Here is a 23,264-nt window from a genome sequence, read left to right as displayed (position 1 = left end):
TTGCTAACACTACAGCTGAGGATGGCATACAAAACGTCAGTTTAGTCAGTGAAAACATTACATATTATTTTATAGTACAGCTAACTACATTAACCACATCTGACCATGAAATGATTTATCAAAAGCCGTAAAAAATTCAACCACACCATATTTATCCATGATGTCACGGCAACAACAGCAAGAAAACTGACTGTTGTATTTTTTTGTTTGTTTTTTTGATGTAACTCAATTGTAACACTTCTGTTGTTTGCTATGAGGCACCTGCTAAGAGAGAGAGAAGGCTAAGAGGGGTACATTGTAAAGGAAGCTTATGCTGCAGACCCAAGTAGCCGGTTAGGTTCCAAATTAGAGATCAACAGGTTTGCCAATCGATTCTCAAGAAAATAGCATCCCTGTTCCTGGAAGATCGGAATATATGTCTAAAGTCTTTGTGTTTCCTTGATGTGCATCAGTAATAAACACAGATTCATAGATGGAACTTAAGTCCATGATTTTTATTTTTCCATTGTTCTACGAGCATTAATACATGATGCTAAAACAGCACCTACGCTCTGCTTGCTGATCTCATATCAAATTTGTACACAAAATACGCTTCTGATTGAATTATGCTTTTATATCTCATCTTTGTCTCAGTCTCAAACCCTTAAACACCTGCAGCTGAAAAAATAAGAAACAAAAACTGTCAGAGCAGCTTATGTTTAGGAAAATAACTGGAATTTAACCTGGAAGCTGGTTTCACAGAACAGAGGTCCTAAAAATGAAGTGACCAATCATCATGTTCATATGGATCAACCCTCCTATGAACACTTGTTTGGTTTCTCTTTGTATTGTTTCATGCTGCTGATCTTCTCACAGGTCATTTCTGTGGTTTATCAGCATTTAGTGTTTAGTGTATTTTCCTCCTTATTATTTGTGGGCATCTGTCTTTGTTTTGGCAGCACCTACTGACAAAGAATTATTATTCCTGAACTTTAGAAATAATGATGAATACACGTGTTTCGTTGGATTTTGTCAAATTTATTAAATTTCAGAACATCCCTGCACTTTTCTTTCAGCAGATTTTGAATTACAAGGATATTAATGATGCACTCATAACTGTGGCGCTTCTGTGAAAACTACAGGGAGTGCAGAATTATTAGGCAAGTTGTATTTTTGAGGAATAATTTTATTATTGAACAACAACCATGTTCTCAATGAACCCAAAAAACTCATTAATATCAAAGCTGAATGTTTTTGGAAGTAGTTTTTAGTTTGTTTTTAGTTTTAGCTATTTTAGGGGGATATCTGTGTGTGCAGGTGACTATTACTGTGCATAATTATTAGGCAACTTAACAAAAAACAAATATATACCCATGTCAATTATTTATTTTTACCAGTGAAACCAATATAACATCTCCACATTCACAAATATACATTTCTGACATTCAAAAACAAAACAAAAACAAATCAGTGACCAATATAGCCACCTTTCTTTGCAAGGACACTCAAAAGCCTGCCATCCATGGATTCTGTCAGTGTTTTGATCTGTTCACCATCAACATTGCGTGCAGCAGCAACCACAGCCTCCCAGACACTGTTCAGAGAGGTGTACTGTTTTCCCTCCTTGTAAATCTCACATTTGATGATGGACCACAGGTTCTCAATGGGGTTCAGATCAGGTGAACAAGGAGGCCATGTCATTAGTTTTTCTTCTTTTATACCCTTTCTTGCCAGCCACGCTGTGGAGTACTTGGACGCGTGTGATGGAGCATTGTCCTGCATGAAAATCATGTTTTTCTTGAAGGATGCAGACTTCTTCCTGTACCACTGCTTGAAGAAGGTGTCTTCCAGAAACTGGCAGTAGGACTGGGAGTTGAGCTTGACTCCATCCTCAACCCGAAAAGGCCCCACAAGCTCATCTTTGATGATACCAGCCCAAACCAGTACTCCACCTCCACCTTGCTGGCATCTGAGTCGGACTGGAGCTCTCTGCCCTTTACCAATCCAGCCACGGGCCCATCCATCTGGCCCATCAAGACTCACTCTCATTTCATCAGTCCATAAAACCTTAGAAAAATCAGTCTTGAGATATTTTTTGGCCCAGTCTTGACGTTTCAGCTTGTGTGTCTTGTTCAGTGGTGGTCGTCTTTCAGCCTTTCTTACCTTGGCCATGTCTCTGAGTATTGCACGCCTTGTGCTTTTGGGCACTCCAGTGATGTTGCAGCTCTGAAATATGGCCAAACTGGTGGCAAGTGGCATCTTGGCAGCTGCACGCTTGACTTTTCTCAGTTCATGGGCAGTTATTTTGCGCCTTGGTTTTTCCACACGCTTCTTGCGACCCTGTTGACTATTTTGAATGAAACGCTTGATTGTTCGATGATCACGCTTCAGAAGCTTTGCAATTTTGAGACTGCTGCATCCCTCTGCAAGATATCTCACTATTTTTGACTTTTCTGAGCCTGTCAAGTCCTTCTTTTGACCCATTTTGCCAAAGGAAAGGACGTTGCCTAATAATTATGCACACCTGATATAGGGTGTTGATGTCATTAGACCACACCCCTTCTCATTACAGAGATGCACATCACCTAATATGCTTAATTGGTAGTAGGCTTTCGAGCCTATACAGCTTGGAGTAAGACAACATGCATGAAGAGGATGATGTGGACAAAATACTCATTTGCCTAATAATTCTGCACTCCCTGTATGAAAGGTTGTCTACACATCACCAAGGGCTGCACAAAAATTAAGTACATTATGCATGTTGTGTAACTGGTTGCAAGTCTTACTGCAGAAATTCGACTGCTTTCAAGGGTCATCTTCTGACACATTGTGAGACTTTGCACCCTTTGTGGTTGATGTCATTATTGTTTTATACGATCAGTCCTCACAGGTTAGTTCATGTGCTTGTTAAGTAGTGTGTAAAAGTAGCATGAGCATTTTAAATAAGTAACATTTATTTATATAAAACTTTTCAGTGATATAAAGTACAAAGTTAAGAAGATTCCTGCAGTCCTGCATGTAATGGCCTGACACTGATTGATCGCTCAGAGACAGAGTACACCTTGCAACCTTCACCCCAATCAAGTGTTTTAAATCAATATTTCCTACAACTGCTTATTTTATTCTTTTGAATATTAACTTAAGAACCTTTTATTTCACTAAAGATTTTTGAACCCGGTCAATAACACTTAGGAATTGTAATAATAGTTTTAGCATTTTTATTCAGGTTTTACAGTTTATTATAGAGAGACTGCCGTTATGAAGATTATCAGTGGCTTACTTTTAACAGCTCATAGAGGTGACTGCTGACTTTTAGCACTTTTGGGTTTAACTGTTGCATTCCGCACAGTCTGAACCACCAATGTTGTTAGCAAGGCCAAGAGCATGGAGGGTGAATTGAAACTGTTCTACTGAAATGTAAAAGAAGAAAAATGGAGAAGGTGTAATTCTGAAGGAAAACATGTGAATAGTATTGTGGAGGTGAAGGGAGTGTTAGACAGAATCATGACTTTTAAGCTAGAAGTCGAAGGTGTGATATTGAATGTTGACAGTGTGTATGCCTCAGAAGCTGGACACCAGCTGGAAGTGAGACCTGCTACAATGTATGGATGAGACAGCAGGATTCACAAAAAGACAGGAGCTTTCTTTCATTTGCACAATTAGAAATATCCTGTCTCAGAGTGATGCTGAAAAACTAGTTCATGCATTTATTACTTCCAGGCTGGACTACTGTAATTCATTATTATCAGGAAGTCCTAAAAACTCCCTGAAAAGCCTTCAATTAATCCAAAATGCTGCAGCAAGAGTCCTGACAGGGACTAGAAAGAGAGAGCAGATTTCTCCTGTATTGGCTTCCCTTCATTGGCTCCCTGTTAAATCCAGAATTCAAAATCCTGCTCTTCACATACAAGGTCTTAAATAATCAGGCCCCATCTTATCTTAATGACCTTGTAGTACCATATCACCCTATTAGAGCACTTCGCTCTCACACTGCAGGCCTACTTGTTGTTCCTAGAGTATTTAAAAGTAGAATGGGAGGCAGAGCCTTCAGTTTTCAGGCCCCTCTTCTGTGGAACCAGCTTCCAGTTTGGATTCAGGATACAGACACTATCTCTACTTTTAAGATTAGGCTTCAAACTTTCCTTTTTGCTAAAGCATATAGTTAGGGCTGGACCAGCTGACCCTAAATCCTCCCTTAGTTATGCTACAATAGGTGTAGGCTGCTGGGGGATTCCCATGATGCACTGGGTGTTTCTTCTTCACTGACCTTTCTCACTCACTGTGGTGTTAATAGACCTCTCTGCACTGAATCATACGTGTTATTAATATCTGGAGGATGCTTGGGATAATGTGAAATAATATCATAAAAAAAGTATTGGTCCCAACACAGAACGCTGCAGAATTACATGATTAATGTTTGTGTATGAAGAAGAGTCTTTGCGTACATAAACAAATTGAAATTTAGCAAAAGGACATGACTCATGGCAGTGCAGAAGTTATGCTGTAACAGTGATTATAGTCTTTGAATATTGCAATCAGAAGTTACATTAAGATCTGGCAGGACAAGCAAACAGACAAATCTACTATCTGAGGCCAATTCAAGTAACTTTAGCTACTGTTGTTTCTGTGCTGTGAAACTCTTAGTTTCAGTTAATCAATTATTTCATCATCTTATGCCAAGAATGAATTGAAAAAAATAGCTGATGATGTTAAAAGTAAAGCTCTCCCACTGTTACACATCATTTATTTTAACAACTTCCAGACTCCAGTTTTGGTCACTAATCAGGGGGGATTACATTTTACTTATGAGTCTGCATATTGTACTGTAATGTGGTCATGTAGGGAAACCATAATCCTACAAAAGTGTAGAATTAACCTTCTGTAACGATTACATCCTGTTACAACAGCTACAATTTCCAGCTTGACCAGTCTTTCAGTGAAATTAAAACCAAATGAAAAAAAATTAAAGCTAGATGAATGCAGGTGAAAAAGTATGTCATGGTAACCATAGTAACTGTTGTGTTCTATGCTCCAATTCAATTACAGATCCAAGGGAGTTACTTTGTTTCTCAGATTTATCTTGTACTCTGTAGAGCAAAGCATTCAGAGTTTCAGGGTCTGTTCTTCTCCGTGCGGAGGAGGGCTTGCTGGTAGAAAAAAAAACAGTTTGTGTGCTCTGACCATCTTTCACAAAAACGGGCGTAGAATCCTGAAGGTGTATTCTTTTTCTGTGCATGAGACAGGAAGTGATTAGTCACATCGAACACACCTGGGTCTAAGTGGCGTCATCAAAATAGCTACCACCTATGAAACCAAATAGTGTCAAATGTTGATAGAAGAACTCAAACTGCTGTGGTGTTTCCTACAGTTGTGTCAGCAACAGTTCATGATTAACAAAACCCGCAGACCTTAATAAAAGACTTTTACTTTAAAAAACCAAAGCTGAGTGGCCAAGCCTCGCTGCAGGGGCTGGAGGACAACAGCATAAACCAGGGTGTCAGTAGACACATGTCAGTGTCTTGTGTCAACTGACAAAAAATAAAACAGTAAAATTTCAGGTCTGGGCTTCTTTGTTCAGGCTGCTACTCCTGCAATCCAGCGCTGAATAAGCGAAATAAAATGGATACATGGATGGATACAATTTCAGCCAGACTTTTACGATGAGCCAGTTGTAATCACACATAAGGCCATATTTGCCTGATCACCATAAAGCTGTGGTGCTGTGGTGTAGGTTAGGATAGGTTGCAAAGCAGGCTCATTTCTGCCATTAAGTTGTGTATTTTAACATGGGTTTTTGTTTAATTATATATTGTTCCTGTAAGAGATAGGTATCTTCCTGCCCTGCTTTCCTAAGATTGAATTTGATCTCTAATTTGCCTCCACTCACTGACAAAATCGTGAAACTAGTTGTCATTGTTTATGACAGGGAACAGGACCCAAACACAGGACAAGAGGAAATAAGACTAAAAGAAATAAGAGAAGCTGGCTAATTAATAAGCTAAAACAATCCCATGCTCTCCCTGTGTGTGGGTTTCCTCTTATAGTCCAAAAGCATGCATATTCTAAACTGGACAGAGTGAATGATTCAATTAAATTTTATTTACAAAGCGCCGAATCACAACAACAGTCACCTCAAGGCGCTTTAGATTGTAAGGTAGACCCTACAATAATACATACAGTGAAAAAACCCAACAATCATATGACCCAATCACGTCATATGATATATGATCATTTGTCTCTATGTGTTAGCCTTGTGACAGACTGGCAGCTTGTTGAAGGTTATCCTGCCTCACACCCAAAGAGGTGACTCTAATGAATAAGATTGTATAATTATAGTGAATAATAATAATAATAATATTAAAAAGATAATTACCCTGCTTCAATCCCTATACAACTGAATGTGGACGAAGCACTTGCAGCAGTTGTATAGGGATGAGTGTGGAACTCTCCCAGGAGGACCACAGAGTCTCCAGGTGGAGCACATTTGAACACCCCACACAGAGACTCCAAGAAGGCCACAGACTCTGAGCTGACAGGACGTTCCCCAAACCAAAGGCATAGGGAACCAGCTCTCTCATCTAATTGGAGTCACTGAACTAGACTTTTGAGTTGTCTTTGTGTTGTTGTGTCTTAAATGGAATGAAGTCTCCCAATAGAATTAAATGTCAGTAGGTGCAATGCTGACATTTATTAGACTAAGAAATCAACTTTTTTAAGCAAAAGGCTGGGTATGATACCAGAAACACATGTAGATTGTGTCAGCACATTGTTATTCCATCATCATTTTTCCATATAGAAATGCTGAGAAGACTCACAGTCAGGTGGTCTCTTAACACTTCAGACCTGAACCTGATGAACCTGAACGGTCATGCTTGATCTATTTCACTCGATCCTTTCACTATAAAACAAAGACTGGCTGGATTTGCTACAGCGTTTACAGACCATGTGGGTCACATGAATAACCAATACATACAGTGCGTGTAACTCAGCTGAGAGGTAGGAGGGGTTGACATAATCTTATTTATTAACTTCCTGACAACGGTGCTCTATTATTGTTACTGTTACTTGAAAACCTTTAAATTCTAAAACATACACTTTGCAGCCACACACTGAACCACCAACATTGCAACTTGTTGACGACCTGCTCTGCCTTCTGAGCCACAGCTCAGTTACAGCCACCCCAGTAACCCTCCTCCACCTCCTAGATCTCAATGCACCATTATCAACTCAATAAATAGTGGTGAAAAATCATGGACATGTGATGTGTTTTTTGACAGAACGAAAGGTCAAGGGATGTTGTTGGGAGGATGAAGTGGTTGCTACATTTGTACCCTGGAGATGGCACTGCCCCCTGAACCCACTGCACCACCCCTGCCCTGCAGCCGAGCCACAGACCGCACATCACCTCATTTGTTTCCCATATGAGAACATTTCATTTTTTTTATTTGGTTAGACAACAAAACTACCTGGTTAGTGCTATGAGAAGATGATGACCTCTATGAGGTCTCAAACATCATTAGTAACTCCACACATAGCGTTAATGCTTTGCTATCACAATACTGTTTTTGTGGCTTTTCTCCAAACTCTTAGCTTTTCAAGTAACAAAAAGTAAGCACTGTAACAGTTCACATTAAAAGCACTTACATTTTTTAAGCAATTTCATTTTTATTCAAACACTGGGTTAATTGGTATTAATGACGCCTGATGCAGGGTTAACATTTAATCATTAGCACCAGTTCACAGCAGAAACCTTTTTAGTAAAATACAACTTCACAATAAAGCTTTACCACAGTGATAAAAGAGTGTGACAGGTCAGCTTGGACAATAATGACAATAATCTGGGGTTCTGCAAAAATCCACTTAATGGGAATAATAACTCACCTGCAACATGAAACAACAGCAGGACCATGAATAAAGAGAGACTTTCACACATTCTAACTGGATTAATTACAGTAAATTATCCTCAACAGAGAATTGAAAATAATACTATACACTTCAGACTGTCATGAGGAGTCACAGTTCATAAGCTATTATTTAACAATTAGTTAGAATTGTAAATAGTTACCAATAAGCAGATTTTTCTCTCTCTGATAAAGTACTATTATTATAGTTATTCAGCTACTGTGTGCAGGTTTACTGGACACAGTGTGGATGGTGCTATTTATGTTCTCATTATCCAGGTATACACAAGCTGTCACGGACTGCCGGGGCAGACCATGTGGAGTGAGTTGAGGACGCAAGAGCAGACAGAGGCGAGGAGACAAAACCGGACTTAACAAAAAGCGAGCCTTTATTTAGGGCCGAAAACTCACGGAAAAAACAACAAAGTAACTGAGGGAAAACCTGAACATAGACTAGGAAACTATGACTCTTACTGAGAATTTAGACTATAACTAAACAATATACAAACTATGACTTACTATGGCTGGGCAACTGTAACAAGGGGTAGGGGAGATAATACAGACGACACGACACTGAACACAGCAAGGCTGAGGACTAAGTACACACCAGGTGATCAGGAGAAGTGGAGACACATGGGGACACAGCTGACTAGAATGAAACATAATGACAACACAGGGGAGAGTAAACTAAATGCAGTGAACAAAGAACAGACTCTTTCAAAATAAAACAGGAAACACAGAGACATAGACATGAAACGAACGAGACAACAAGAGCCACACAGACATGACACATAACGGGTAGGCGCACGAACCAGGGAGACCGAGTACAGGGGAAGATGACAGAAACGACAACATGAACTTGACAACATAAGACACACAGACATAAACACATGAAGGGCAAGGGAGACTTAACACAAGGGTAATATAATAACAAATGAGCTAGAATAACTTAATGAACCTAAACAAACAATAAACATCAAAATAGACTAAAACTCAAAACACTGGGTCGCACGACCCAGGACCATGACACAAGCATGACAGCAGGAAAAAATCTCACACGTGATTTCACGTCAGACAATTTTTTTTTTTTTTGTGATGTTTGTTTTTTTCTAAGCTGTAATTGTTGCATGTGGAACCTGAGCTTTCAGGAGTTTTTGGTGAAACTGGAAACTCTGCTTGCCATCAGTCAACACAGGCAACTGTTGGGAACCCCAGACCAGTGTGGGGACCAACGGCTGACAAACTTAAACTACATCACTGACAATGTGCACAGTGTCTGAGGGCTTGATGTCCTCTAGTGGACCCTGTGTTCACTGCCCACTACTGTGGTATTCTATGGCAAATGCCAATTTGTCATGGAATTAGCAGGTAAAAAGTACTGGTGTCCTGTGCTTTTCACAGATGAGGGGAGCAAGTTCACAGTTAGCACACGAAAGAGTTTGAAGAAGCCAATGAGAATGTTATGTTGCCTGGCTCATCACTGGGTCAGTGTTTTTTTGGGGGGGAGGCACATCCATGGAGGGACACAAGACCTCTACAAACTGTGCAATGAAATCCTTGGACCCACTGTCAGACCCTACACTGATGCGGTGCGCCCTGGGTTCTTCCTGATGCATGATTATGCAGGCAGTTCCTGGAGGATGAAGGAGCAGGTACCAGTGACTGGCCCCCATGGTCGCCTGACCTAAATCTATAAGGACACCTCTGGGACATTATGTTCATGTCCATCCTCTGGCACCAGGTTGCACTTCAGAATGTTCAGGAGCTCAGTGATCCCCCAGGATACCATCCGCCAGAACATGGGGGCCATAAAAACTATTAAGGACCCTTCTGAGTACCCGCAGTCATTTTATTTATTTTTTTGGCAAACTGAACTAGCATGCCATATCCTTTTTTCACTTTGATTTTCAGGGTGTCTTTGAATTCAGCCCTCAGATCCATCCAACAATGTGGCATCTTTTTGTGCCCAGTCCATATGAGTCTAGATACCCAGCATGATTTTTTAATTAAATTGTTCCTTTAATTTTTTTGAGCAGCGTAAAATGTTAATAGGGCGTTGTTTTGACGGTGGTGGTGTCTGATTATTTACATAAGACAATGGCGGTGAACCTGGAGGGGCCTTATGTGCCTTGAACCCCAGAAGATTTGCCGCTGAGTGAAAAGCTCTGTTTTGACGCACAATGGTCACTTTTGGATCCGTTTCCTGTTCAGTTCAGGTATATGGTGTTCCACTGAAAAAGAAAAATCATTTTCTTATTGATGTCAGTATGATTTACAGCCAGGGGTTTGGTCACTTCAGAGATGGAATGATGACAATAACGATGTGCTGATGGGATGAACCGCGCTGCTACTCCTGTCTCTGTGTGGGCGTTGTTAAAACTCCTGAAGCGGGGAGGCAGTGCGTTTATTTACGCAGTATATTTCCCTCCTATTGGTCCGATTATAGAAGCTGTTCTGATGACACAGCCAAATCTCCAGTGATAAAAAGATAGACGCCAAGACGCGCCAGAGAAACGGGTGTCGGAGGGCGGACAGCGAGCAGTTTCATGGTAGATGTTCCTCTGCGACTCTTAACAAGGCTGGAAGCATCGGTCCGATTCCTGAGGTACCGAGTCTGGTTTTTACACTTTTTCTTTCTCTCAAACTTTAAACTAGAGAACATTTTATTTCCCTTTTATTGGTAATGATAACAAATAGACGAAGGAACATAAAAAAAAAACTTGCAGATACGTGCTCTCTCCGCTAACGTGATTCTCAGTTTCAGTAATTTCTTTAATTCCAGTCTGGTGAAACATTTGATGTGGTGTTTCTCTCCCATCACTGACTCTGTGTGTGTGTGTGTCTGGATGTTTTTGAAGAATGGAGTGGTATGTCCTGGTGCTGATGCTGAGCTTGCCGCCCTGCATCCACACAGATTGTTCTTCACAGTGTCAGAAATGCGCGCAGCAAATCCATAGCCCCGATGAAGCTTACAGCAGCCTGGTAAGAAAGTTCAAAAGGGAAATTTAAGATGACTTCATAATCTTGTTGCTGATCCAAAATGATAGAAAATTATTCAGTGTGTTATTCTAACTGTAATCATCTAAATCTTGGAGTTAAAAATCAGGCAAAACCATTAATAAAATCTTGGAATATGCAGTAGCCTGTGTGTATATATAGTTTTGAAATTTCTCGTTCGACTGGGAAGTAAGGCGCAGCCGCCGAGCTTTACCACAAACATAACTCACAAGTGGGAAATGTAACGTGCGTTCAGGTATAGTGCGCCCTGCTGATGTCCCCTGGTTTCCCGATCTTGTCTGTGTCTTGCAGTCGTGCAGCGCCGATTGTGAGGGCCAGCTGGAGAGCTGCAGCCAGGCTCCGCGGTTGGCCGACTTCAGCCAAGATGAGGCTGCGGAGGCGGAGGAGAGCCAGCAGGCAGATCTGGTCAAACGCTACGGCGGCTTCATCAAGAGGATCGACAAGAACAAGAACAAAATATTCGCCTCTCCGTGGCGCGACAATTACATCCTGAAAGGTGCCTCGCTGCCCAAGAAATATGAGCTTTTTTTGAAGAAGCTGGAAGATAGAGACGCAGATACAGCGGAGCAGGCAGACGACACTCCAGAGGATCACATCCTCCGTGGTTATGTTAAACGTTACGGCGGCTTTTTACGGAAATTCGGCCCAAAGTCAAAGAGAAGTAGCTCCGTGGAGCAGGAGGACCAGGAGCCCGAGGAGCTGCAGAAGCGCTACGGAGGCTTCATGAGGAGAGTCCGACCAAAGTTGAACAACCTGAAGTGGGACAAGCGGTACGGAGGGTTTCTGCGCCGTCACTTCAAAATCTCTATGCGCTCAGTGGAGGAGCCCTATTTCTCCTATGACGAGCTGACCCTATAGACACAGTCGTAGGAGAACTCAAAGGAACTTGCACAGGTTTACTTGAAATGCCATAATTGAAGTATCATATGCCTGCTGAGCTCGCCTAGATTCGGCTGCCTTCTGTGTAACATTTGTGTAATTTGCATCATCGCCTTTCCTTCAATAAATGCTTGTTTAATAAAATCATAAATAAATTCACCCTCTTTTTAAATGTATTTGATTTTTTGCACACAGGACGATATGGCGCGGTGTTCGCTTTGAGAGCGATTTAACAATTTTACGTTGTTGTTTCTCTTGTTGCGGCCGCTGTTTGCACTCTCAGGCTGGTTGTTTTTGTCCTAATTTTGTATTTCCCAGTAAAACGATGTAGGGTTTGTGTCAATGTTCCCGTTTTATTATTCAAAACAATACTTGACATAATAGATACTTACGTTAATTTTAAAAACAATATATATAATTAATATTAACAAACAATGAAAATAATTCTGTTTACTTCTAACGACACCAAAAATCAAGGCCAGCTCATCAGTCCGCTGCTGTCTGTGGACTGTACTGGACACTTTACAGAATCTAAATGCCAACTAAATTTTACACAACCTGAATATTTATTATTATATTAGGTTATTATTGTTGTTGTTGTTGTTACACATTTTCCCAAGTTTTCCAAAATATAGATAAACAGTTTTACAGGATGAATATAACAGGAGCGCAGATGCCAAGAATTTGATCCTGAGACAGAAAACTGATGAATCTGTGAAGTCATTAAAACAGGATGCTGTTGCGCCACGGTGTGGGCAAGTGTCAGAAGTCTTCCCCCAGAACAGGAGTTAAAGCACTTTAATAATAAAGGCGTCATTCACGATGAATGAATGTGTATGAATTAGCTCATTTCTGCACCACAGGAAAATATGTAGATTTTATTAATTCCTTTTCTTATTATAACGAAAAACAGCAGAAGAAAAAAACAGAAATAGACTCGTTTGACATTTTTCTATTCTTACTGAACAAATTATTTACACTACCAGCTTTAGCATATCTCCTTCACTGTATAATTCTCATGTACATGGCTAATTTACAATGACAAGTTGAACTAAACAGCTGTGGGATGAAGCCAGGAGTGCCTGTAGGAAACTCACAAAGGTACAGGAAAAATCCACAGAGAAAGGGCCCAGCTGATCAGGAGGTTCAAAACCTTTTTTCCTGAGAGGAACTAACCGAACCCCACTGACTGCATGTCTTTGGACTGTGGGAGGAAGCCAGAGTGCCCAGAGATACAGGGGGAGAAAGGTGGAGTCACACTCAGGATCTTTTTACTGTGAGGCAACAGTGCGACCCACCGGGCCACCTGCTGCCCATGTAAAAAGATACGCAGACAAATGATCAAACAAAGACTAGACAAAGATAATCCACTTCTGTTCTCCTGTAGTAGCTGGGAAAGGTTTTAGCCCTCCTGTGATTCTGATAGGTGATTGGATGGACAAAGTAACTGACATGTGCCATACTGGAAAGCATCACAAAGCCATTTCTAAGGATTTGGAGCTCCAGCAAACTTTAGTGAGATTCATTTGTGGAGGTCAGAGTTCATGATCCAACAGAAAGAAAGAGACTGGACAACAATGGCATCCTGGAGAGTTTCACGATGAAAATCACGGTTGGCCAAAGAGCATCCTGATGATCCAAGACTTTAGGGAAAATATCCTGTGCACCGATAAGAAGGTTTGAGTCCCATTATATTATACTAACCGGTCAAACATGGTACTGGTAGTGTGATAGTCTGGGGTCGCTTTGCTGCTTCAGCACCTGGATGACTTTCTATAACTGATAACAGTGAATTCTGCTCTTGATCAGAAAAAGTCCAGCCATCAGTTTGTACCCTGGAGCTTGAGCACATTTGTGTTATGCAGCACGTCCACCTCTGAATGCCAAAAAAACCAAAAGTTTTACACTGCTTTAATCAAAACTCAGACTTGCATCAGAATCAGAGAAACTTTATTAACCCCAGAGGGAAAGTGAATAAATTGCATGACCTTAAACAAGTGATTCATGAAAGAAACCCTTCAGTGTGGATGAATTAGAACAATTCTGCAAAGAAAAACAGACCAATGTTGCTCCACAGTAATGTGAATGACTCAGTGCCAGTCATCAGTTGATTGCTCTGTCAAGGGTAACACAACCAGTTCTTGGGTTTACAGTGCAATTACTTTTTTCTCATAACAGAAGACTATTTTCTAATATTAACATTTGTTCTATGACTTGAAATATGTAAGTGTGCAAATGCAAAAACTAAAGAACCTGCTGCAGATCTCTTCTAGTTAAGAGTTCTTCCACCAACCATCCGATGACTGGGGCTCGTGTCCAAGTTTGGAATGACTGCTGTAATCTGCTGCTTTGCGTATAAAGCTGAAGGATTTACTCATAAACTTCATGTTCTGGGGGAGAATAAAGCTTTTAATGCAAAGTAGGGTCACAAAACTTTAACGCAACAAGAGTAACGATCAATTAAATACCTGTACATTTGCTTTCCTCAATGTGAAGTATAAATAACACAAAGCTTTTGTAATTTACATGTTAATGCTGAGTTCATGATACATACTCCAGCCAGCATAAGTCATGTACTGGTTAAGCTTCACATAAATGTTTTTTTACCCCATTTTAAAGTGTTCTCCTGACCACACCCAGTGTCCCAAAGCATCCCAAGAACAGGAGGTGGAGCAGGTCATCTACTGGAAGGTTGGTGGAGCTAAATCCCAACATGCTATCGGATGCATGTGTCAGAGGATGAATGTTAGACAGAAAAGCATAAAGCATGTTGTACAAAGTGCTTTGAGTGTTCAAGTAGAATAGAAAAGAACGATATAAGACCCAGTACATTAACAGTGTTTTATAATCCAAGTGAATTTAGAATCTATGAAGCCAGTAACATCACAGCAAACAGTCGTCCAAGGTCGGGACAATTCAAAAATCCCTTCACTCTTTTTTATAAAAATACGTTTTACAAAAATCCTCAAGTCCTGAACTTTTCTTTAAAAAAAACAAGCATTTATTATGAAACTAAACAATCTTCCTGTGTGGAATAAACAGACAGACGTGATACATATTTTATTACAGATGAAATATACAGTCACAACACCTGTTCAGTTTCTAATGGAGATCTATGGATGTCTTGAAATGCATGAAATGGTGTGGAAAAGTCAAAGGGTTCATAGGCCTTCACCTCCACCTTCAGTCCACTCCAAACTGAAGCCAATCAGAAGCCAGACAAGGGAGCAAACAGCCAGGCTGTATTTCACTGCTGCTGGTCCTGCTGGTCCCCGTCTTCCTCTTTAACCTGCTCTGGCTGACCTTTATCATCATCATCTAGCTGGTTTGCCTCCTCGGAATCGTCGGCAGTGGCTGCCAAGGTGTCGACAACACTGATGGTGCCAACCTGCTGTTGGACAGCGGCGCCCTGTGTGGTAGCCAGACCCTGCAGCGTCACCAGCTGGAACTGAGGTCCCACCAACTTAACGAAGGCCCCGGAGGCTGCTTGGCTGCTGGCCCCAGCTGCCCCTTCCTGACCGGCAGCAGTGGACAAAACTGTCAAGTTAGAGCCATCAGCTGAAAGCTCTGACCCAGAGAACGAGGAGGTCAGGAGGGTGTACGCGCCAACATTGGTGCTGGGCTGGGCTCCTGCCACGGTCAGCACCTTCCCCAGTGGGAGGCTGGTCAGCTGGCTAAGAGGCAGGGTGATCTGGGTGGGTGCAGCATTGACTGCGGCAGGACCGGAGACAGCACGCGTCAGCCGGGGACGCTTGGGCCCGGGAGGCGCAGGCACCGGCGTGAGGGTCATCAGGACGTTGTTGAGGTGCTGCGATTTGCTCTTCAGCTCCTTGGCTCGCTTCCTGTGCTCGTCACACTGCTGCTCCAGGGCTACAGGGGGAGACGGTGAAGTACCACAAGATTGCTGTTACTCCTTCATGCAGAATGCAGTCATTTCTACAAAGTTACACAAATCACAAGCACAAGAAAGACCACTTAGGATTCTGCACTGACCGGCTAAGCTGCGAGTGTACTGCTCTCTGTAACGGTCCATCTGGCTCTTGTGACTTGCCAGAACCTTTTTCACAAGGTCCAGCATTCCAAAGTTCTGCACTATGTTGTTGAGTAAAACAGCATCTGAGAAACAGAGCAGTCACGCTGCGTCATTTCACGATAGGTATTTTTATTAGTCGTCTGTGGCAGGTGACTAACCGACCCACACCGGTGTGTGTTTCTAACCTTTGACCTGGAGCGGTGGGTCACACACTCTCTCCTGCAGCCCCTTCAGCACCTCCTGCAGCTCATTCTGGAAGTCCTCTACCACCTCTTCCAGCAGCCCTGCCTCCTTCACCGCACGCCAGAACGCGATGGAGTCCTCTGTGCACACAAACACACACATCAATAACATGATTACCTCTCTGAGTCAGGTGACTCCACTTGATGGTGTCTGTGTGTATGTAGGTTGTTGATCACCTCCGATGGCTGTGACCCAGCCTGAAGCTTCCTCCATCACCTCTGGAAATGATGCTGCAGCTCCATTCACTACAACAGAGACGGCACACGTGGTTGCAGTGCAGACTGTGGTGCTGGTTCAGAAGCTCCACTCATCTGTGCTGCGCGTTGGCTTCACTTTATATTTATTTATAACAATGACGTACTCCTGGATGCAAAGTCACTCACACTGTGACTGAATTACTGCCAAATGGGATTTTTCACAGGTAACATGTTTTCCCAGTCTTCACTAAAACTAGCTTGGAAATAACAAGTCAGGTTTTCTGTTTGCCTGTGACTATACTGCTGGATGAAGGTTTTAAAAAGCTCTTAAAACTGTGCTCACACTCGTACATGGGGCCAAAGCCGAACCTAAAATCTGTGTTGGCAGGATTACATTAAGTGAGGCTAATGCAAAAGATTACTGATTAATCTTCATGATTCTGACCTCATCGTGTTTGCAAACCTGCACACAGAGATGTAACACACTCCAAGACTCTGCAAAGTTATTTTTGTTTTCAGTATAGTGTACAGAATCTGTTAATTTTTACTGTTTAAAACTGTTTATTTTTGCTTCATCACAGTCATTATTTTTTATCTAGTGTATTTGATTTGCACCACATCATTTTGTAAAAGGACTTACAATCAGCTGATGAAGGCGTGGCAGGAATCACATCGTCTGACGAATCAGTGCTGATGGACACTTTAGTTCCCACCAGGTCTATTTTAGTACTGCGGCAGGTGTTGGAGCAGACCTTTGTGTGGTGATAGAAGTCCAGTTCACCGGAGTCCATGATCTTCCTGTGAAATTAAATATGATGAAAGGCTGTTAGGCACAATTTGCTGTAACTGTCTATCATGTCTGACAGAAGAGTGCCATCGTGACGCAAAACATGTTGAAAATAAGTTACAATGCAAACCAAAGGCCAAAAAAAATATCTAGGGGAGAGTTTAAGTATAGACAATAAATAAATAAATAACCATAAATTAAATAAATTAAATGCAAACAGGGGAGGGAAGAAGATATACACACACAAAAAAAGGAAATTTAAACACTTTAAATTACTAGTTTAAATGAAAAAGTCCTTTTTTAATGCACTGCACCCGAGACTGTGAGACCACCAGGCCCTCTACTGGTTGCTGTCGGGAACAACAAGCCGGCTTGTCTCTTTTTTCACTCGTAAAATCTCAGATATCTACCGTCAACTTAACTCTGCAGGAGCTTCTGACTCTGAAGTAGACTTCCTGTTTCCCCCACTGTCTTCCTCACAGTTATTTTCAAGCTTTACTCTTCCCTCCATAACTGATGTATCTAATCTTATTAAAAAAATCTACATCATTCACCTGTCACCTTGACCCTCTTCCACTGTGTTAGTTAAAGCCTGTCTTCTGGATTACCAATGACCTTCTGATGGCAGCTGATTCTGGTCTCCTATATATCCTCATTCTTCTTGACAGCGTTTGATACCATTTCTCACAATATCTCCCCCCCCTGCTTGGATAGCCTCGTATCTCTCAGACCGCACTCAGTTTATCCAATTTAAATCACGCTCTTCAAGTATCTATCCTGTTTCTGCTGGTGTGCCCTAGGGTTCAGTATTAGGGCCTCTTTTATTCATTATTTACATGCTCCCTCTTGGACATATATTCTGAAAATATAATATACATTTTCCCTGTTATGTCGATGACACCCAGCTCTACATTTCTTCTAAACCCAATTCATCCCTCCCACCTACCTCCCTCTCAAACTGTCTTATCGAGATTAGATCCTGGTTCTCCTCCAATTTTCTTAAACTTAACAGTAATAAAACTGAAGTTTTACTCATTGGCACGGCCTCTATCTTAACCAAATCCCACAGTTTTTCCATTAACATTGAACGTTCTCCCACCCTTCCCACCCCTCAGGTTAAGAGTTTGGGTGTCATACTTGATAATACTCTTTCATTCCAGCCTCACATTAATTACATAACCCTGTCTGCACACTTCCACTTACGTAATATTAACCGACTCCACCCCTTCCCTCCTACCCATGCTGCTGCCATCCTTGTCCATAGTCTTATTATGTCCCGTACTGATTACTGCAATTCCCTCTTATTTGGTCTCCCTAAAAGGTCCCTTCATAAACTCCAACTTCTAACTCGTACTCCGTCAAGAGCTCATATTACCCGAGTTCTTCAGCAGCTTCACTGGTTGCCCATAGAAGGATAAACTTTAAAATCTTACTTGTCACGTACAAGTGCATCCATAAATCTGCTCCTTCCTATTTGTGTGACCTGCTCCATATCACCACTGTTTCCCGCCCTCTCAGATCCTCATCTGCTATTCATCTTACTGCCTCCTCATGTCTCATCACTCCGGGGAGCAGAGCCTTCAGCTCTGCTCCTCGGCACTGGAACTCTCTTCCTCCAGCCATTAGAAATATAAACTCTCTTCCTGTATTTAAGTCACAGCTCCAAACACATCTGTTCAAACTGGCTTATTCGCGTTAGTGCTGATTTTTATCTTTTATCAAGTTCTGTTTTGCAATTTTAACTTATTTTATGTATTTAATGACTATTGCTCCTTTTATTAATGTTGTTCTTTGTAAGGTGACCTTGGCTTTTTAAAGGCGCCCTCAAATAAAGTCTATTGTTATTATTATTTTTATTATTATTATTATTATTAAAGTCAAAGTTTTGCAGAAGACATGATGATGTTAAAGGTGGAGTAAAGAGACAAACAAATTAGCCTTTGTATGGGTTGAACCCAGTTATGAGAGTGAGAGGAAGTTTAAGCCGCTCAGTGATGCCACATGATTTCAAGCAGCATTCATTTTACCTAAATACTCTCATATTACACCTGAGACAGACTCATCACATTACAGCCCACGCTGGAAGGAATCATATGATGGCTAACTTGTGTGAAAGATTTTAAATATCGGGGGAAAATCGAGCCATCAGGCAAGATCCTGGCTAGATCTTTCATATGTAAGCATCAACATGTCCGACCAGTGGGTGTGTTGAGATTCAAACCTGTGCACGATTTTTAGTGAAATCACCTATGCCGTCAATTTGAAGCTCCTACGTCGCCTCGTTTTCGAATTACTGCATTCACAAACTTAGGTGTCCACGGCACCCGCCCGCCCAGCGAGGTGACGACAGTACAAAAGGCTGATTTGAGATCGCAAACTAACACACAATGTAACACGATCAAGTCTGATGAAGGCAGCTATAAGAAGTCCTGCACACAAGCACTCTGAAAAGGTTAAATACTGGATTCTCTCAAATTACAGTGTGTTGAAAAATATACTGCACAGTGGGGTTTGTATCCACTACAGTTACTGTCTATTAATAACAAGTCCAGACCTGAGCATGGTGCCATTGAGTCGGATAGCTCTCTTCCAGTCCTTCAGAGTGGATTTCCCTGCTAAACACACAAACTCCTTTGGGCTGATGAGCTGCTCATTGAACTGATCAGAGAGGAAAGAAAAACAAGTCAGTGTAGATTCAGGACAAGCTAAGTGCTTTAAAAACGACTGTGTACCTGGACACATTTCACATTTATCCCAGGGCAGACGAATTTCTTCCAGATCAGAGTGGCTTTGACGTCTCCGCATGTGATTGGGTAGAACACGTCAGCTTCCACATCCACCTCTTCACTTAATTTCACTGCAAAGACAGAGATGCAAACATCTTCATAAGGACACATAGTAAACTGTAAAGTAAACCATCACTTACACGTTCTTTTATTTACTTCTGAAAAATTCAGAAGAGTGAAAAATGGCACGGCAGTTTATTCTTTACAGAAAATTATGCAAACAAAGTGGAAAACAAGAAAAATTAATCCAGCTGAAGCTAATAAAGAAAAGTTCAGTTCAAATTACCAATGACTGCGTCTTCCTTTGCCAGTGAATCTGCTCTGATGGCCTCTGCTTCCATTGGTGCTACTGTGAGGACATTCTCCCTGAGGGGGAAAAAACAGCAAACTTCTGCATATCAGTACATCTGCTCTATGTGATTTCATGTACAATATGTTATTTTGTATATATATGACTGTCAAGTAACTGGAGTTGGCAGACCACCTACAGTATTTCTGTTCTTTATGTAGCTATTCTGCATCTTATTACAGTTGTTTGAGTTTATTTTTAATGTTGTATCTCTCTCACTTTGTATGACAGTCATTTTATTTTATTTATTTTCCATTTTTGTACATGTTGAGTGATTTTACATTTCTGTGTTTGTTGCATTTCTTTGTAGCGTGCACTTTTGCATATTTTTATTTTGTGTTTTTGTTGCCATCTTGCTCATCTTTGGACCTGTTTGTGTCTCTGTATCTCTTTATAGCAGTTTTGCATTTCTATCTCACTATTACTCATCTTATATCTTTCAGTAAATTTGCCCCTTCACATTTATTTTACATTTTGACCACAAGGCCATGTGTGCAGTGAGTATGTGTTACCCGGTCTGAGGGGTCAACTCTGCAGTCACCAGCACTGCTTTATCCTCCTCTGCCACAGAGGGGAGGTCCTCGCTCCCCGACTCCGGTAAGGTGACGATCACAACCTCATTCATTTCCTGCATGTTTACCTCTGATGAAGCCATGAAGACTCGGAGGAGCTCACCTACAGACAGGTGACAGCAGGGGGTGGACAGATGTTACTGATTGTATAATGTTGTAAAAGATTTAGTAATTAGAATAAATGAGCTCCTGACTATAGCAAAAACACACCATAGTTCAGAGAAGGGTGGGAATGTGCAGAATTATTCCAGTAATACTGGGAATGACTGCAGAGCGTCCGTAACTGTATACGGGGGCTAAATGGCTGCTAGCTGTAGTAAACACTGACAGCATCTACTGTGTACTTTGTCTACACTGAAAAACTACAGGAGACATCATTGTTTTGTGACGGAATTAAATTGTTGGGGTTTGAATTTGTTTGCAACAAACTAACTAACATATTGAAATGAAATGAACGTGTTTGCTTTCTTGGCCTGATCGAACAGGATGTAACAACGCTCCCGCAGATTAGAGTATTATAGAGGGAGCTGAATAAGCTTACCTTGGCCTTGGGACGTAATGTTGAAAACGGTGTGTTGGTGTCCTCCCGACAGAAAGGATGCTATCTAGTAAATCTGAACCTATTCCAGTAAATTACTGTCAAAATATAAAGCTGCTGATATCCGTCTCTTTTCGTCTTCATACAGAACACTGTCGCTCTATTTTTAAGATTTTTGAAGCCTAAATTTGAAAACAAATACAATTAAGATTTCCTGCTCGTACCCAGCTAGCATGAATAGTTTTCTGTATAGTTCTTCTTCCTTTGTTATTTTTCTTGGTGGTTGGCGCTCCCAGATGGTACATTACTGCCCTCCATTGGTGTGGAGGCTGAAATGCCACAAAATACAAAAAACAGAAGCGACCTAACATATTATGGGCCCATAAACAAATTAGGCTGTCTTAAAAATGAAATATAGCCTGATAGTTTTCACGTCTTCAGTTCTTTATAAATAAATCAATAAGGTTCTTCAGTTCTAAGGTCCCCCACAGAGGGACAAAAGGACCCCCTTTTGTCCCTCTGTGGGGGGATACTCCCACTAGGTTTATATCTGGGACTCTCCACCATTTGACCTTAGAACTGAAGAAGCTTCTCGGATGAGAGGTGAAACGTCTTCAAGTAACTTAAAGAAGTCCAGACGCTTTTCTTTGCAAGCTCCTTTGACTACGATGACCTGGATGACTGAGAACCTTCACAGACAAATCAATAAGGTCCAGTTTCATTTCAGTTTTTGGATCAGTTGTCTATGCATACCCTCATATTTCCAGCATTGCAATAAAACATGTTCTATGGTTCTCCACTGCAGACACATTTTCCTGTGTGGTATTTTTCTGTTTAAACCAGTGTGTCCAAGTCTAAGTCCAGATATCACTGTCTCCTCTCTGCTGTTCTTTCTTGTGCTTCTCGTTTCTCTGTTTTCCTTTGAATTTTGTAAAAGCACTGTCCCTTCATATCTTCCTTTCAGTGCTTTCACCACCTTTCCTATATTCCTTGTCTTGTTATGCCCTTCATCCTTGTCCTAACAGAGTCTGTTTGGCGAGATCAGCTGAAAGACTCTTTGTGGCTTCCTTTGCTGTCCTATCCTATGCGTGCGTGTGTGCGTGCGTGTGTGTGTGTGTGTGCGCGTGTGTGCGTGTGTGTGTGTGTGTGTGTGTGTGTGTGTGTGTGTGTGTGTTGTATTTTCTGTTCAGTGATTGCTCCATTCCTAAGGTTCTCTCTTAGGAGCATTACATTAAAACCATCTCCGAATTAAAAAATAAGAAAGCTATCAAGACTTTTTACATGTTTCTATATTTACTAAGTTTCTATAAGTTTTTGTACAGCTAATTGTTCTTGCTAATAATAAGAAGGAAACAGTTAAAATTCTATAAGCATGAGAACAAAAGGATTATTACTTTTCTAAAATGTATTTATTCATTTTGCAACAAAGCCAGATCACAGAGCCTTGCAATAGAAATTGGCAGCACACACTAGCAGCCATAGCAGCACAGAAGTTTCAGAATTTTCTAAAGTAAGAGATTAAACAAGACATTTATGGGTGTTATCAGCAAACATAAATGAAATTAATTTGTTCCTGAAAACATGCAAGTGCATCAATCACCAAAGACTTAGCAGATTTGGGCCTTATTATCATTAGGCTAGGATAATGTTGATAACAAACAACAATAGGCAAACAACGTGGTTTGTAAGCATGTCTAACAACATCAGGGTGTGGTCCTATTGAGACAACCAATGGAGTCCTGGAGTCTCCTCCCACATATGGACCAGGAAATCACTGAGCTCCAAAACAGTCTGAGGTGTAACCTGGTGGTGTTGGATAGACCAAAAATAAAGTCCCAGAGGTTTTCTATTAGATGGTATCAATTCCATCATCCTCCAGGAACTACCTTCCTGCTCTCACCACATAAGGAATATATAAATATATTGTGTTGACTGTCAAGTCTATTTTATGTACAGAGCACATTTAAAGAGGAGAAACTGCC

General features: G+C 41.2%; 2 protein-coding genes across 2 annotated transcripts; one reads left to right on the top strand and one right to left on the bottom strand.

The window, feature by feature from the left end:
- Positions 1–10,289: 10,289 nt before the first annotated feature.
- On the top strand, positions 10,290–11,936 carry pdyn (prodynorphin). The gene is made up of 3 exons (XM_084917550.1): positions 10,290–10,485; positions 10,739–10,862; positions 11,190–11,936. Exons 1-3 carry the CDS (start codon positions 10,427–10,429, stop codon positions 11,754–11,756), a joined length of 750 nt encoding a protein of 249 aa, XP_084773676.1. The 5' UTR covers positions 10,290–10,426; the 3' UTR covers positions 11,757–11,936.
- Positions 11,937–13,710: 1,774 nt separating this feature from the next.
- Positions 13,711–21,566, bottom strand: gmeb2 (glucocorticoid modulatory element binding protein 2). Its single transcript, XM_084917549.1, has 10 exons — positions 21,286–21,566; positions 20,685–20,847; positions 20,110–20,189; positions 19,770–19,894; positions 19,592–19,695; positions 16,891–17,048; positions 16,230–16,298; positions 15,996–16,133; positions 15,771–15,893; positions 13,711–15,647 (listed from the first exon to the last, which is right to left on the bottom strand). The coding sequence occupies exons 2-10, from the start codon at positions 20,825–20,827 to the stop codon at positions 15,025–15,027; spliced, it is 1,563 nt and encodes a 520-aa protein (XP_084773675.1). The 5' UTR covers positions 20,828–20,847; positions 21,286–21,566; the 3' UTR covers positions 13,711–15,024.
- Between the last annotated feature and the right edge of the window lie 1,698 nt (positions 21,567–23,264).

Source organism: Perissodus microlepis, chromosome 20 (assembly GCF_051167445.1).
Source record: "Perissodus microlepis isolate ML-2025 ecotype Zambia chromosome 20, ASM5116744v1, whole genome shotgun sequence".
NCBI classification, from domain to species: domain Eukaryota; kingdom Metazoa; phylum Chordata; class Actinopteri; order Cichliformes; family Cichlidae; genus Perissodus; species Perissodus microlepis.
Note: the sequence above shows the minus strand (reverse complement) of the source record. Positions and strands in the feature narration are given on the sequence as shown.